General features: G+C 39.6%; 2 protein-coding genes and 1 non-coding gene across 3 annotated transcripts; all 3 read right to left on the bottom strand.

Moving 5' to 3' along the window:
- Nucleotides 1-6,192: 6,192 nt before the first annotated feature.
- On the bottom strand, nucleotides 6,193-6,274 carry TRNAS-AGA. Its single transcript has one exon. It is a non-coding gene; the product is annotated as a tRNA-Ser (tRNA).
- Nucleotides 6,275-7,282: 1,008 nt separating this feature from the next.
- On the bottom strand, nucleotides 7,283-10,533 carry LOC104438520 (NHP2-like protein 1). Its single transcript, XM_010051684.3, has 5 exons — nucleotides 10,397-10,533; nucleotides 10,169-10,289; nucleotides 9,445-9,548; nucleotides 7,661-7,792; nucleotides 7,283-7,561 (listed from the first exon to the last, which is right to left on the bottom strand). The coding sequence occupies exons 1-5, from the start codon at nucleotides 10,397-10,399 to the stop codon at nucleotides 7,535-7,537; spliced, it is 387 nt and encodes a 128-aa protein (XP_010049986.1). The 5' UTR covers nucleotides 10,400-10,533; the 3' UTR covers nucleotides 7,283-7,534.
- Nucleotides 10,534-11,425: 892 nt separating this feature from the next.
- On the bottom strand, nucleotides 11,426-13,451 carry LOC104438519 (uncharacterized protein At2g34160). The gene is made up of 5 exons (XM_010051683.3): nucleotides 13,198-13,451; nucleotides 12,835-12,883; nucleotides 12,070-12,132; nucleotides 11,918-11,982; nucleotides 11,426-11,808 (listed from the first exon to the last, which is right to left on the bottom strand). Exons 1-5 carry the CDS (start codon nucleotides 13,333-13,335, stop codon nucleotides 11,680-11,682), a joined length of 444 nt encoding a protein of 147 aa, XP_010049985.1. The 5' UTR covers nucleotides 13,336-13,451; the 3' UTR covers nucleotides 11,426-11,679.
- Between the last annotated feature and the right edge of the window lie 2,069 nt (nucleotides 13,452-15,520).

Raw genomic sequence — 15,520 nt, 5'->3', positions numbered from 1 at the left:
TCTTCATATATCACCATTTTCCTGCCAGACAAAGGCAACCGCCATCACAAGTCAAAGATTCAATCAATAACATAAACTGCGGGTGTTATATTTCTTTTATAAATGAATAAAGGATCGAAGTGCTGACTTTTGATGTTGCAAATCTGGGGGAATCTTGTGCGGAGTAAGTGCCCGTGGTATTCCAATGCCTATATATGTGTGTGTATGTGTGTGTGTGATTTTTTTCCCTAAAATATGGTTCTCATTTATTAAGATAAAGGATGAGCATACGCAAATGTAGAGGCAGAACAAATTAGAAAACAAAGTGTTTGAGGGGATATAAGGTTCAGTTAGAAAGAAGGTTTTTTTTTTTCACGTTGGATTTTAACAACCCAGTCCGCCACCTTATTTGCTTTTTGGTTGCAATTGGCCACTTTAAAATCTAAATAAAAGCTATGTTAGGCATGGGCTATCAAGAAACTTCTTCGACTCCAGTAAGCAATTCATCATATCAAACCGTTCTGAGTTCAGTTCACAAGAAGTACTTGAGCATGATCTGAAAAATTTCTTAACAAAGTTAGGGTCTTAGTTTGGGTGACATCATTAATTTGACCCCTATTTAAGGAATAGAATTATGACAATAATCGACAAATCATGAAAAAGCTAGGGATGGTCACCTTAGGATAAGAATTCAATTTTTTATTAGCGAACCGTGAATTTTCATGAAAGTTGAAATGGGCCACAAACGATGAGCCCAATGGGCCTCACGCCCATTATGTACGGCCCAAGTGGGTCCATCTAGGTCAATTAAGCCCACATCTGGTCTTTTGGAAGCTTGTACAATAATTTACCCATATGTATGAATAGTGTTTTATTTTATAGTTTGATTAAATCCCTAAATTACCCTTTCTGGAAGCTTGTTGGCTTAATGGGATAAGAATTGTTGTCTTCCAAAGAGAAGTGAGCGCCCATTTGAAGAAGGAAAAGGGAAATTCCAACTTAGTTAGCTTTCTTAGTTCATTTCAATTAGATCACATGCTTTAAATCTAGCATTACTTGAAAAGTGGATAGAAAGTTTTTCAAGAACTCTTGGTGGCCATTCAAAGACATGGCCAAAAGTAATTCAAGGAATTTTGTACTGAGCTCATTAAGATTTTGAGGAAAAACTTGGATAAGAAGCTCATTCTCTCATTCTCTCATTCTCTCTCTCTCTCTCTCTCTCTCTCTCTCTCTCTCTCTCTCTCTCTCTCTCTCTCTCTCTCTCTCGCCATCGCCCCCTCTTTCTTTTCCTCTCCTGGTCGCCCCACCGTCCACCACCCGTTGTTGCCATTGCCGCTCCCACCGCCGTTTGCCATCTTGCTTGTCACCATCCTCACACCCAGCTCACCGTTCGCTACCACGCCACAACGCCATCACCATCGTCTCCTTGTTGTGCAACTCACATTGTTGCCCCACCATCCACCGCCATGAGCCGCCATGCCGTCATTGCCGTCGCCCCTCACCACCAAAGCTTGGAAGCCGGTCCTGTGAGTGACTTCCTAAACCTTGATTAGGATAGTTAGGCTTGGGATTAGGATTAGGACTATGGTTCATGATAATTAGATTATGAGATAAACAGATTAGGTGATAGCTTATCTTGAAAGGTGATAAGTACTAGTGATAGATTATCTTGAAAAGTGATAAATATTGTGATAACTTATCTTGAAAAGTGATAAGTACTTGTGATAGCTTATCTTGAAAGGTGATAAGTACTAGTGATATCTTATCTTAAAATGTGATAAGTATTTGTGATAACTTATCTTGAAAAGTGATAAGTACTAGCGATAGCTTATCTTGAAAATTAATAAGTACTTGTGATGTCTTATTTTGAAAAGTGATAAGTCGTGTTGATAAGTAAACTCATGGTGTGATATTGTGTGGTGGTTTCCATGGGGATGAAATTTAATAACATTTGATATAAAGTATTATTTGAAAAGAAAACTTAGAAAGGCATTGTAAGGATGATTCATAAAGTATCATGATAAGATGTCAAGTTTTACATGTTTGCATTGATAACAGGGGAATAAGAATATCATATGATTATTTTGGTGAATAAATAATCAATGAGTGATCACGTGGGAATATTTTATAGCATTTGTGTGTGTAAAAATTGCTAGTGTATGATTTGTGAGCACTAAACACTCTTGAATTGGCTAAATTGGAAATAAAAATTGGTTTGAGTGGTTGATGTGCTCATGTAATCACTTAAATAGTTTCAAACTTGTATGACTGTAAGGGTTGATGCCTGATGGATTTCGGATACTTAACAGAGGTCCGTATGCCATTCACGGATGGATTTCGGAACGATGCTCTCTATTAAATACCATTTTTGAGTGAGGTCAAGACGTTACCATACTCAATGTGATGAAACGATACCCGGTTACACCAAAAGACCACCGACACGAGTGTTGGTCATGATTGAGAGCAATCATAATAATTTGGACTCGTGTGGTTGTATTGTGCATGGAAGTGATAATGGTTGTGTTTAGATTATTATTAATATTTGTCATGTGCCTACTAGAATTGTAGACTCGCATGGAGAATTATTATTAATGGTGAGTTGCTCATTTCATGTTTACAGATGATGCCAAGCAAAGGCTTTATTATTGATCCGTCATCAATAATTAAGCCATGCATATAGGGTGTCTCCGAGGTGAAGTACTCTCTTATGTGAGGTTTGAGGAGTTTACTTACTAAGTTTTCTAGTTTTCTCACTCGTTGTGATTTAAATTTTTCAGATCCTAACTATGAGTAGTGCTTTCCACCACGTGCATTTTAAGGCACCCATAGATCAAGACACCCAAGTGACCCATTCCCGATAGAGGAGACCGACATTATATACGAAAAGTACGTGAGCACTATCTAAGTGGATGAGGGGTTGACGAGTTTGGTGCCCCACCGGTTCATAGCGTGGTACGCATGGTTCGGAGGGGAGCTCTTCGACCCTCTCTGATATTTTGACGGGTCGCCTGGCGGGGGATCTGTGGGTGCCATCTGGGACCCCATGGTAGGTCCATCATTGACCTGGAGCTAGACTTGGACCCTAAGTCCGATCCCAAGCCCGAGTCATGATACTACAACATTGATGTAGGCATGTAGGGAAGATACTACTTTTTGAGATCACCCTCAAAGGATAGAGGAGTTAGGCTAACCCCCCAACCCCTTTTGGTAAATTAGAAGGAATCCGCGTTGCGAACATGTAATTAGTAAATTTCTGATGTATTAAGTTGAGTATGAAAGTGTTTGTATTGATATGTTTCCTTGCTATTCCTATCGGTGTATATGATTGGGTGGAGTTGATTCTGCTTCCACTTGTGTTTAATCGAAAGATAAAATGAATGGGTTGGTGACACATCCTAAGACATCACAATTAAATAACCAAAGAAAAGAAAGCATGCCGTACGTCCGAGGGTCGAGACGTGACCATTTGAGTTGCAGATGACGTCATGACAGTTTGCGCAAAGCCATCCACGAGAAGACCAGAGTTATCGCGACCCAAACTTGCTATGGCTACTTCGTTAGTTCTTTCCATGTAAGCTCCATCGATGTTTAATTTCAACGGGCCCTATTTTTGTGGTTTCCAAACTCAATTCAAAAGCTTGTTTGAGCTCGGTTCTTTTCTTATATCTAGCGAGCAATACTATCATACAAGGTCGAAGCAGCTTCCAGTAGCTTCCCCAAGTCTCAAATTTGCGCTCAAAACATAAAAGTGTTCCTTTCCTTCCAAATTAACCAAAAAATAACATAAAGAAATTTGAAAGACACCAAGGTTTCTTTGAAAGTTAATTAAGTCATTCCTTAATTCTAGACAAACCCAGATTTGATATGTTGATATTTAGGACCAGGCGAGACCATGACTTTGACGTCCACGAGCAAAGCAAAAGAACATGCTCGATCATCCCAGATGTAGACTGTGAAGAGTACACACCTAGATCTGAGCGAGAGCTCGCGGGCCCTCACCACCAGTCAGCTAGGGTCACCAACCCTTGGCCAAGGCCCGGCAACCCCAGTTGACCTTCCGTCGCCGGCCCTTCCCAGTGACAGCGGGGAGGTGGCGGTAGTGGCGAGAGCTCAACTCTCAACTCCATTCTTCCTTCCTCCTTTAAAATGTATATATTTAATTTTTAATTAATTTTTATATTAAAATCCAAATCGAGCCAAAACGACGTCTGCATTTTTTTGTTGAGTTAATTCTCCGACGAGCCACGTAGGCGAGAAAAATAATAAAAATTTGTCACATGGGATTTCTAACAGGTTCGCCAAAAGTAACACTTAAGTGTCCCACTTTTCAAAAAAAAAAAAAAAAAGTAGCACTTATATGTCACTTTCTTAACTTTTGGTATTTAAATGTCTATTCATGCTAAGTTTTGGCACTTTGAATGTACTTATTCCCAATTTTTATATTACAAAGACTAAGGGGATAAATAACCAACGTATCCTAAACTTTAACGTTTTATCAGTTTTCTTTGTGTTGGCTTAATCATTTATGACCGGATTCAATGAATCTATGGTGATCCGACCAATTTTTTTTTTGGTGAGGTATGTTTGGCCCGAGCATGGTTCCTTTTTGTATTTTCTATCAGGGTTTCAGTATACATATTCCCCGTGAGAGATATTAGGTATATAGGTGAAGACAGGGTTTTGAGAGGCTTTTTACTTTTCAGTGCATTCGGAATTCTCTCTAATGAATTTCTCATTCTCCTTTGCTCATGAAGTAAAGTCACGTGGATTGAACCATATAAATTTATCATGTCTTTTCTCTTCTCTATATTCTGCACTTTATCATTTTTGCATAACGAATTCCTTTAATAAATGTTCAACCGAGTCATGGTATCGACCTCCAAGGCGTTTTGTCCCCGGAAAATGAGAGCCATTCGCTTATGTGAACAATAAAGAAAGTGGATTTTAGACTCAAATGAAAACCAAAGTTCAAAATCTTCATGTAAATTTGGAGGAAATTGAGTTGAATAAAAAAATCCCAAATTTATTGGGGGCCCTTCTGTCTAGAAATGTTTACCGATTCTCATTTATCAAATTTTCATGTGCTTTATTCATCATTTACGGTCAAATTTGTGAAAAGTCCAAGCGGAGATGATTTGCCGTTGTTAGCAAGACTATGACTATGTCACATGACACATACCAATCTATGTATAGAGTGGGAAGAGATATTGGTAGAGAGCCACTCTCGACAAATCATTTCTTTTGTTGAATAAGTGTATTGAAAGGTCTAAAATTTATTAAAAAAATTATGATTAAATCCTAAAATTTTGAAAATACAATCAAGTCTTAAAATTTGTCAAATTGATATAACCAAATCCTAAAACTTATTAATTTAGTGCAAACCAATCTTGAAATTTAATAACATATTCCGTTTGTCAAGTTGGATTGATTTAATGGAATAGCTTAAAGTTTTAGGATTCAATTGCACTTTCATGATAAGTTTAAGGACTTTCATTATATCTTTTTTTAGAGACTTAAGACAGGTGGATTTGAGCCTATGATTAGAAAATGTAATCAATTTCTCAATTTTGATGGTGTAGAAAGTCGAGGATCATGGGCAATGCAACACTCAGTCATTTGGGTTTTTGGAGAACTGAAATTGCGGGTCACAACCTCCCTCAGCATAATCGATCATGACATGGAATATGCTGGAGACCAATGTTCTCTTCCATTACATTGATACTCGGAGTCACCAATTAGATACTCAATTAGAGAGTCCTTTAAGGAGCTCGACCCAGGTGAATTCAAGCTTGAATGATCATATCATTTCTTGAGCTAAAGGACCTGCTTCTAACGATTTATATTAGGACTAAAACAAACCCCACCAAAAAAAAAAAAACTGGGGTGACATCTTGGTCTTTGCTTGGGGCCAGAGATTTAGTCTCTCTATTTTCACCACGTAGAAAGAAAGAAAACCTCATCTTTTTTAGTTATTAAATTGAAAATATATTATATAAACTCATTTTGTGAATGATGTGATGAACAGAGTCAATCATAATAAAGTAAATATTTTATTTGATTTATCGAAACACAAATGTGAGTGCTGTGTTCAAACTTTGACATAATGAACTGATTAGTGAGACCATGGATGAATCCCGTTTGTAGCATGCAAAAAAGAACGGAAAAAGTCTTGAGCGTAGCATGGAAAGAAAGAAGGGGAAAAGAGGCAAAAAACGTGAGCGGCAGGATTCGAACCTGCGCGGGCAAAGCCCACATGATTTCTAGTCATGCCCGATAACCACTCCGGCACGCCCACTCGTTGATGCCTACTCAACTACATTAAAATATTTATTATTTTTACTTCGTTTTCCACTCACGTCAAATTTTCGTATATTAGTTCCCATTATCGTGCCCCGAAAAAGGATTTGATTTTTAATGGCCAAAAAAGTGAGGGTGCAAGTGGGTCTCGCATGGTTTATTGCTCAAACTCAATTCAAGTCGAATCCACAACCTCGACGATTGACTGCCTTTGATCTCTCGTGCACCAGCTCAAAATTTGAGTTTCAAGGCTTTGTAGGATAATTTCTTCAAATGATAAGGAAACCTGCCTTAGGTTACTAAAATCCTAGACGTGAGAAATATCCTATTTATTTCATGAACCAACTAAAATAGCCCGAGTCTCGATGGATTTTTGGATTTTTGGACATGGATTGAAAAGCAAATACAGCCACTTGATCGTACCGGTTGTCCCCTCCGATGGAGAGCTTCAACCAAGTTCGGAAGGCATCATGTCTGTCTCGACCAGCCAACAAGAGTAGCTCACTAGACTCGTGGCTTCCTACGAACCGAAATTGAACCAAATTGCATCGAGCAGATTAGAGTCTGTCAGGATTTATATCACAAAAGGGCAATCCCCCTTTCTCCTGGACATGATATGCCCCAACAAAGACCTCTCCAATTTCCCACTGAAACTCGAGGCTATCACGAAACCAAGCTAGAGGTAGCAAAATAATGCCCCGGCTCGAAGCACATAGAAAACCTATCAACTCAGTTAAAGGAAGGATAAAAGGGGAATGCGGTCATCAGCTTCAAAGCAGCCTCACCAGACGCATGGTGCAAAACAGCTACCCCTTATGCAGGTTAACAACTTACCATCGCACGGTGCATTATACTCTTCGAGCTATCGATCAATTCTCAGCATCACAGAGTAAATCCAAGACCAGATCCTAAATGCCTCTCCACCCAATTGGCACAAATTTGCACATAGACAAACATGGTTTACCAACGTGCCAAGCCCCCGTGAGAGTGAGAGTGAGAGTGATAGTGAGAGAGAGAGAGAGAGCACAACCCCAACTAAAAATATCAGCTTACACCGTGTCAACGATTACTATTAGCCACTGAGATACAAATTGTTTGCACATGGAACCTGGAGGGGAAGAAACTCCAAAGACCAAAACTCTTCATAAAGCCGGCACACGAAAACTTTAAAGCTAGCACATTCCTCAGTCAAAGCCTCTTGAAGAGCATATGCGCAGAAAAAGAGGCCCATCACACCGAACATGCAGGATGTGGTATTTCAGATTAATAGCTTCTCTATGGCGTCCTGCAATTCCACAGGGAAAAGCTAAGAGTCTGTACAGCATTTGAGGGATGATTACAATCACAACCCCTGTATTGCATTAAATCTGATGAGAGGGTATACCTTGAGCTGTTGGATCTGGGATTTCAACTGGCTTCCCTCATTTGATGTCACTGAACATGCGATGACAGGTCGTGTAACTCCACATGCTCGACCAAGTGCTTGTTTTGAAGGGACAAAGACATAGGGCACATTCTGTATGATATGTAAAGGTAAGAATCTGTACTTGCCATGGCAAGATGGTAGCAAACCAGTGTATACTGATTTATTAAGAAGAAATGTTTCAACTGGCAGACAGCATTTTTGTTATCTCAGAAAAGGAAATCATAAAGCTGCATATTCTTACCTATCAAACATTGAATTGAAGAATTAGACAGTAACCAAAACTTAAGATAATTCACTTCCACACCAAACGCTGGTAATTTAATAATAGCAGTCTTTAAGGAAAAGGCGGAGGCGGAGGTGGAGGCGGAGGTAAAGGGAACTCTTTTCCAAAGTTGAAGTCCTCTATGCTATAAAATATTCAAATGCATTGAAAAACTTAAGAATTTTAATTAGGCGTGTCAGTTCTGAGCTATTTCAATCACGCACTTAACTGGTACTATTTCTTTTCTTGATTTTATCAGTCAACTATGCCCTTTTCAAGCGTTTAAGTCATTTCATATGTGATTGACATGGCTTTTAATGAAGTTCAACAGTTCAGATTAAGAGGTCTTAAAATAGATTATGGGCTTACATTCTAGATTCATTTTAAGCCATTATAAATAATCCCTAAACCCTATTGGGAGCCATCATTTCTCACATTAATCACCATTGATGAAAATAACTTCATATTTTCATGCTTTTTTACACACTATAGATTAAGGGCATGTTTGGATTGACTTTCACTTTTTACTGTTTTCTTCAATCTAAATCTAGCGGTACAGGGAATGTTGAGATTTTTTTTTTTTTTTTTAAGCCAAAACACTTAAAATTTTCACAACATATAAATGTTGACAAGTGTTCAATGACCTAGCTTCATCTATTCTGCATTTCTTATTTTGAAGACCTTGATTCCCCCGCATAATTAACACACCAATAGTCTAAATCATGAATTCAAATTTCGCAAAACATGCAGCTACACTGCCAATCCACAGAACCCACAAATTATGAACAAGATCTGGTTCCAAGGACTATCAGAACAGACTATTAGATTGTCAGGTAAAAGATTCTGTTTTTCCACACACATTCTTAAGTAAACAGCAAGACTGAATAATTTCAATTATTCAGTAATTGTTCAGATTGGAAAAAGTTAAATTGGCAAAACCAAGTTGAGTTAGTCTGTTATCTCCAGGCCAGAATCAAAGCCACAGACTAATTACAAGTCTTTAAAAAATAATAATAAAATAAAATTAACTCATCCCTCAGATGCAAACCCATTATAGGACTCAGATATCAAATACTCATTTTAGTTGCTTAGAAGCGCACTTTCATAAGTATCCTCACAGAAATTTTCCCCTTGGCAAATTAATAAAGAAAAAGCAAGGACCTCCTCTTGGGAAACAAAAGATCAGAAAAAAAGGTTTGAAAGCATGACTTGCATAAAATCTGAAACAAGGCTTTCTTTCATAACCCAGAAGAGCAAAACAAACCACAGATTCACTTGATATGCGCAATTTGAAACCCCAAAGAGACACTTTTACAAACAAGTAGAAGTTCCCCATCTTTCACTAAAACATCAGATAAATCAAGCGCAAACCGCATGTCTTTTTGGCAAGTGAAGCCGCACATTATTGTCATGCAACTTAACTTAAAAAACAAAGCGGGCAGCAATGGAAAACAGCACAAAGCATCGGACTTCAGCATACCTTATCCTCCGCAAGCAGTGGGAGATGGAGCAAGATCTCAAGCGGCTCGGTGTCAGCAGCCATCACGACGAACTCAGAGATGCCCCTATTCAAGGTCTTCGTAGCTGAAACCAAAGCACCCACATTTCTCCATCATGCCCTAAAAACAACCACTACCCACATCCCCAAAATGCACAACACATACATCGCACATTGATTCAATCACAAGTGCAAACACCAATAGCGTGCGGGCACCCCAACACACACACACACACACACAAGGTCTTCGTAGCTGAAGCCCAAGCAAGCACCCACCTTTCTTCATCAAGCCCTAAAGACAACCACTACCCACATTCCCAAAATGCATAAGAACACCAATCTCACACACACACACACACACACACACAAGGTCTTCATAGCTGAAACCCAAGCAAGCACCCACCTTTCTTCATCAAGCCCTAAACAACCACTACCCACATCCCCAAAATGCATAACACACACATCGCACATCGATTCAAGCACAAGCGCGAACACCAATCTCACACACACACACACACACACACACACACACACACAAGGTCTACGTAGCTGAAACCCAAGCAAGCACCCACCTTTCTTCGTCAAGCCCTAAAAACAACCACTACCCACATCGCAAAAATGCACAACACGCACATCACACATCGATTCAAGCACACGCGCAAACACCAATTACACGCGCACACAGAGGCACAGTCGTCCGACGGACCTTCGTTGGCGCCCTTCTTGAGCTGCTTGTAGTTGGCGGCCTGCTGGACGAGGTCGAGGATGGTGATGCTCAGCTGAGCGTCCGCGAGGGGGTAGGCCTTGGGGTTCACCGCTTCTCCTGTCTGCACAACCACAACAACACGTAGACGACGAGGGGAAAGTGAGTTTTACTGCATCCGTCCCTGCTGCTGAAGGCGAATTCGAAGTGCGAAGGAGCGAAAAGCTTTACCATTGCCTCTGTAAATCGATCGAATTTGGGGGCAGCAAGCGCCTCTAGGGTTTTTCGATGAGGAAGGAGACGACCGGGGCGGGGAGGGTTTTAGGGCGGACTCTTTAAAGAGATTATAAGAGACGTGAGGAAGAGCTAGTTTGCCATCTCCATCTTTTTTTCTTTTTCTTCTTTTTCTATTATTGATTATTTTGATGGTGATGTTTCAACGCCTAATGTCTTAATCCATATTTAACCAAAAGTTTAGTTCTCTTCTTACAAAATATCCCAACTTATATTTACCCCAGATGGATCTGATATCCTAAAAAATTAAAGAAAAAACTTATACCGACTATCTCAGTGCAAAAGTATCCTCAATTGGCAATAGACAATATATTTAGGTCAAAATACCAATGTTGAATTTTTCATGAGAAAAATTAATTTGGAATTTTTCATAAATTGATGTGTCGATTTGAAATTTTTTTGTGAGCCGAAATTTGATTTAAGGTAAATATATCAATTGAGATTTCTAATATTACTAACGACAGAAAGAAGAGAGATTCTTTTCAAGTATTGGGTAATTGAATTTTCATTTCCGAAGTGTTGATTTTTTTCCTTTTAGCTAAAAGGAGATAACATTGAATTTGCCATCAATTTGGGCAAATTTATGCTGAAACGTACTTGAAAGGTTTCATAAGTGACACTTGAATAAATCACCATGACACGCTTGAAGGGTAAGGATGACAACACCACCCTCATATGTCTCCTCTAGTGATAAACAGTATGTGCCCTCGGAAAATTTTCTCAGAAAATGGTCATCAAACCATAAAAGTTCAATTTTTACCTACTTTTTGACAACATTCTCATGAAAGATTCACTCTTAACGACTCGATTCGCGATGATCATTGTCCAGTTTTAGCCCAAAATACCTTTCTTTTCTGACGAATCATCTTTAGGAACATGTTCAAGAACCTTGATGGAACTTATAGTTATAATTTCCAAGATAAAATGACAAGTATGAACGGCGAATGCTCCCTTGGTCGAATGACAGCCTCTTCAACATCCTATGCCTCTTCAACAACCCAGAATGATTACTTCCACACACAGTCTCGCATCTGCGCGGCATGCGAATCATGACATCAACAGGAAAAATTCATTGAAAAAAGAAACGGACAACAGATTGGACTTGATTCTCGTTCCTACAAAATTTCAAGGGCTACAAACTCAATCAGGGACTATTCTACAGATCATGTTTAGTCCTAGACCACGAAGCAAATGGTAAATGGTGACGCCCTTTCAAGTTTTCAACTCTCCTGCTCTTCAGTGGCTCCAGCATCAGCCTGCTCTGCAGCAGCAGCAGCAGCCGCCTGCTCTGCAGCAGCCGCCGCCATCAACTCGTCGAACTTCTCTGACTTCCCCAGCAATATCTCTATCTGCACAGTATATAATCCCCCTAGGTTATCAAACTCAACATGAGTATTAAAAGTAAAATCATCGACAAAAATTTGTTATGCTCGCACATCAAGACTAATGTTTACTCACCTTGGCCTTTTGGACAGGTCGCCCTCTTGATTCATCCTTGATACCAACAGTTGATGTTGTGATCTCTGCAAGAAGTGTATTCAAATTACCTCATAAAGTTGCACATTACCTGCTTCAAACATATATTATGAAAAACATAAAGAAAAACATACTCTTCTCGGCAGCAAATCCATTGTTCTTCAGAATTTCCGCGATGGTGACCACTGTCGCAATAGCTGCACATATAAAACCATGGCATGAAAAACTGAAAAAGCCAATTGCCACAATGAGCAGACAGGTAGCTGAACCCCTTTCAAAATCAAAAAGAATACACAGAGCAATTACCAGTGCAACATTTAGCCAATCTCGCGCATTACCAGTTAACTCAAAATCATCACCAACTAACCCAGAATTGGGAATCATTTTGCCCAGCAACAGAAACCATATACCTACAAGGCTACAAGCCTTAGTCTGTCCAATAAGGACCAGTCTAGTCATCCAAAGAGACAAAAGAAGGTTCAATGGCAACCACAGAAACCCCTAGATACTGTAAACCCGAGCAGATAGATCCTCAAACAAACCTCTGCATGAATTCCTCAACAACTGAGGACTATATTGCCGGCTTTACATGATTATACAAACCGCAAGGCATACGGGCGATTGGTTTTGCCAAAAAGCAATCAGAAAGGGGAATGCACATTGAAACTTTCAGTTACAATGAAGGCCAAAGCAGAAACAGAGGAAGAATGGACTTGCATACAAGCATTGCCATCGAGATTTCCAATTTGGACATGAGGAGACCGCTCTTTAAGCGCACGCTATCGTCTCATTCTAATCGGCATATGCACAGTCTGGAAGAGCGAAAGCAACACCGACAAACACAGCCCTACGAATCGAAAGCGATTGAAACAAGGCAAAAGAGGAATAAGAATCCATACCCATCCCGAGAGCAGAAAGCTCCACCTCATTGTACTGCTGCATATATCTCTGCATTCACAACAAAAACAAACCCACAACAATCACCAAAACCGCCGACCCACATTCATCAATACCCACAATAAAAGAACCGAACTTTAACACATACGCCTCCACACGACACGACCCAGAAAACTATCTCCCCACATTCTAAAGCAAAACAGGCAAACTTCAACCAACACGAGCAGGCCCATCGACGAAACCAAAATAAAATAAAATAAAATAAAAAGGGAACCCACAAGTCGAATCCGCATTTCGTTCGATCACACGGATTCTCGATGCGACGGCGATTATTATCCGGCGGCGTGGCGGAGGGGGGCGCGTACCTTGGCGAGGTTGACGTAGAAGAAGAGGGGCTTCTTGGTGTTGGAGACCTGGATGCGGTTGTTCTTCTTGACGGAGGAGGAGTCGCCGTCGGTCAGGGCGATGCTGCTGACTCCCTCCGTGATCTGCTCCATCGCCATTGAAGAAGATGCAACAGCAGAGGAGAGGAGAGGAGAGGAGAGGAGAAACCCGCAAAACCCTAGATTCCCTTCTCTTGCTCCACGATGAAACTCCCGGTGGGCAAAATCGGGCTGTGAAAATTATTATGGCACTGTTTCGACAAAACGGTTATTTAGCAAAAAAATTTAAAAAAATGGAAAAATGGAAAAACATTATAACTAAACTCAAACTTAGATTGGGACGGTACCACGAGAAGTTCCTAACCGATGGAATCGTAAAAAATTTATCCTGAACTAATTTTTTCATTATGGAAAAAATGTCAAACTAATGCACTCTTGATAAATTTACTATCCATTTGTTTTGATTAAATTTATCTGTCAAATTATTAAGTTGAGATTTGTGGTGGTTGCTTAAAGTAGCAATTTAGGGTTTTACCTTACATTTATTTATGATTTTTTGTGATATTAATCTAATTTAATAAAATTATCGAATAATAAATTTGTCATAAATATATCGAATTAGGGTTTTTGGTAATTAAAAAATTAGCTTACAATAAATTTGTCACAGTGTATCATTGGTCAAAAAAATTAGTTCAAGGTAAATTTATCTTAAGTATATTAAGTTAAAGCTTTTTGGTTATATTAACCCAATTACTTTCGCTTCAACAAAAGGAAAAATCAATTTTTTCTTCTCTTCATCTCTTCTTTTCTACTAGTATTAAAACAATATTCACCTTTTAAGAATTTACAAATAAATTATAACCGGATTCATGTGTTAAAATCTATATATTGTGAAAATTTTGACTATTATAGTACGAGAAAAAGCCAAAGTACATTCATCACAAAAATTTAACTCGGAAAAAAACAGAAAGTAAAGAGTCTATCGGGACACATCCCTAATTACTTTTTAGGGCTATATGATTAGGGAAAGAAAAATCAAAACCCATGAAACCACCGTGCTATATGAGTATCTAAGCCTTTGTGTGGATTAATTTCTCATTGCGTATGGATAGCCTCCTTTTATGTGCGTAAAGAAGGATTAATTTCTCAAATTGCATATCGAAAGCCTTGTGTTATGCGCGTGAAGAGGCTGCTTATTTCAAACATGGTAGATTATACAACTCAAAACGCGAGATGAATTCACTAAGAGATTCCTCTATCTAATGTGACATATGAATGGACCAACTTTGGTATATATGACACAAGCCAAGGCTCCATAATCCATTAGGAAAATTGTCCAAAAAATTATAAACCTATCAGTGTTTAATTTTTTAATTGTACCAATTAGGTCCTAAACCTGTTCACATTTGGCAAATTAAGTCCATTTGATCAAATTTTTTATTCTTCCCTTTTCTTTTTCTTTTTTTTTCTTCTTTTCTTCCTCCTCTATCCAGTCTCTGAGACCTCACCGACCTCAGGCAGGCCTCGTTATGGTTGGGCAAGGCTCAACCTCGTTGGCACTCATCTTTGGCCAAATCTCAACCATCGTCAAGGCCCAATGATTGCTTAGAGGAAGAAGGAAAGTAAGTAAAAAGTAAAGAAAAATAAAAAGATCAAAAAAATCAAAATAATAGAATATTAGTAAAAATTGACCACGTTTATGTTAGCCAAATGGTCAGATGGTCAGCGTCCACGTCAATAATTTCAAGCTGAAACTAGTTGGATAAACACAATTGACAAAACGCAATTCAATTAACATACCTCTGTCCATTGTCATTTGCTCGGAAGACTGATCATGGTGAGTGGGGTTTTTCTCCGTGGAAGGAAGCAAATCTCACGGTCCACCTGAGCGGGTTCAAACCCTTGGATGGAGTGAGCAAGATCAATCGGACGGTCAAGCTAATGCCACTTGAATAAAAATGCTCCTCTCTCTCTCTCTCTCTCTCTCTCTCTCTCTCTCTCTCTCTCTCCTCTCGCCCTCCTTGCCCCCTCCCCTACAAAAACCCTACTCCTCACCCTCTCTTCCCCCTTCTCCCTATCTCTCTTGCTCCCGTCTCTTGGAAAGCGTCATTTCATCGCACTGATCATGCCGCGTCGTACTCCTCCGCCTCCGCCTCTTACGCCTCCTCTGCCGATCGTCGATGTCACAGGACATTGCACGGTGCAGCCGGGTTTTGATCGGTCGATCGTCAGTATAACAGGACCGGTCACGTCTCCTCCGCTGATCGTCGATGTCTCAGGACATTACACGGTGCAGCCGGGTTTT

This window comes from Eucalyptus grandis, chromosome 3, assembly GCF_016545825.1.
Source record: "Eucalyptus grandis isolate ANBG69807.140 chromosome 3, ASM1654582v1, whole genome shotgun sequence".
Lineage (NCBI taxonomy): Eukaryota > Viridiplantae > Streptophyta > Magnoliopsida > Myrtales > Myrtaceae > Eucalyptus > Eucalyptus grandis.
The sequence above is the reverse complement of the archived record's forward strand: the minus strand, read 5'-3'. Positions and strand labels throughout refer to the sequence as shown.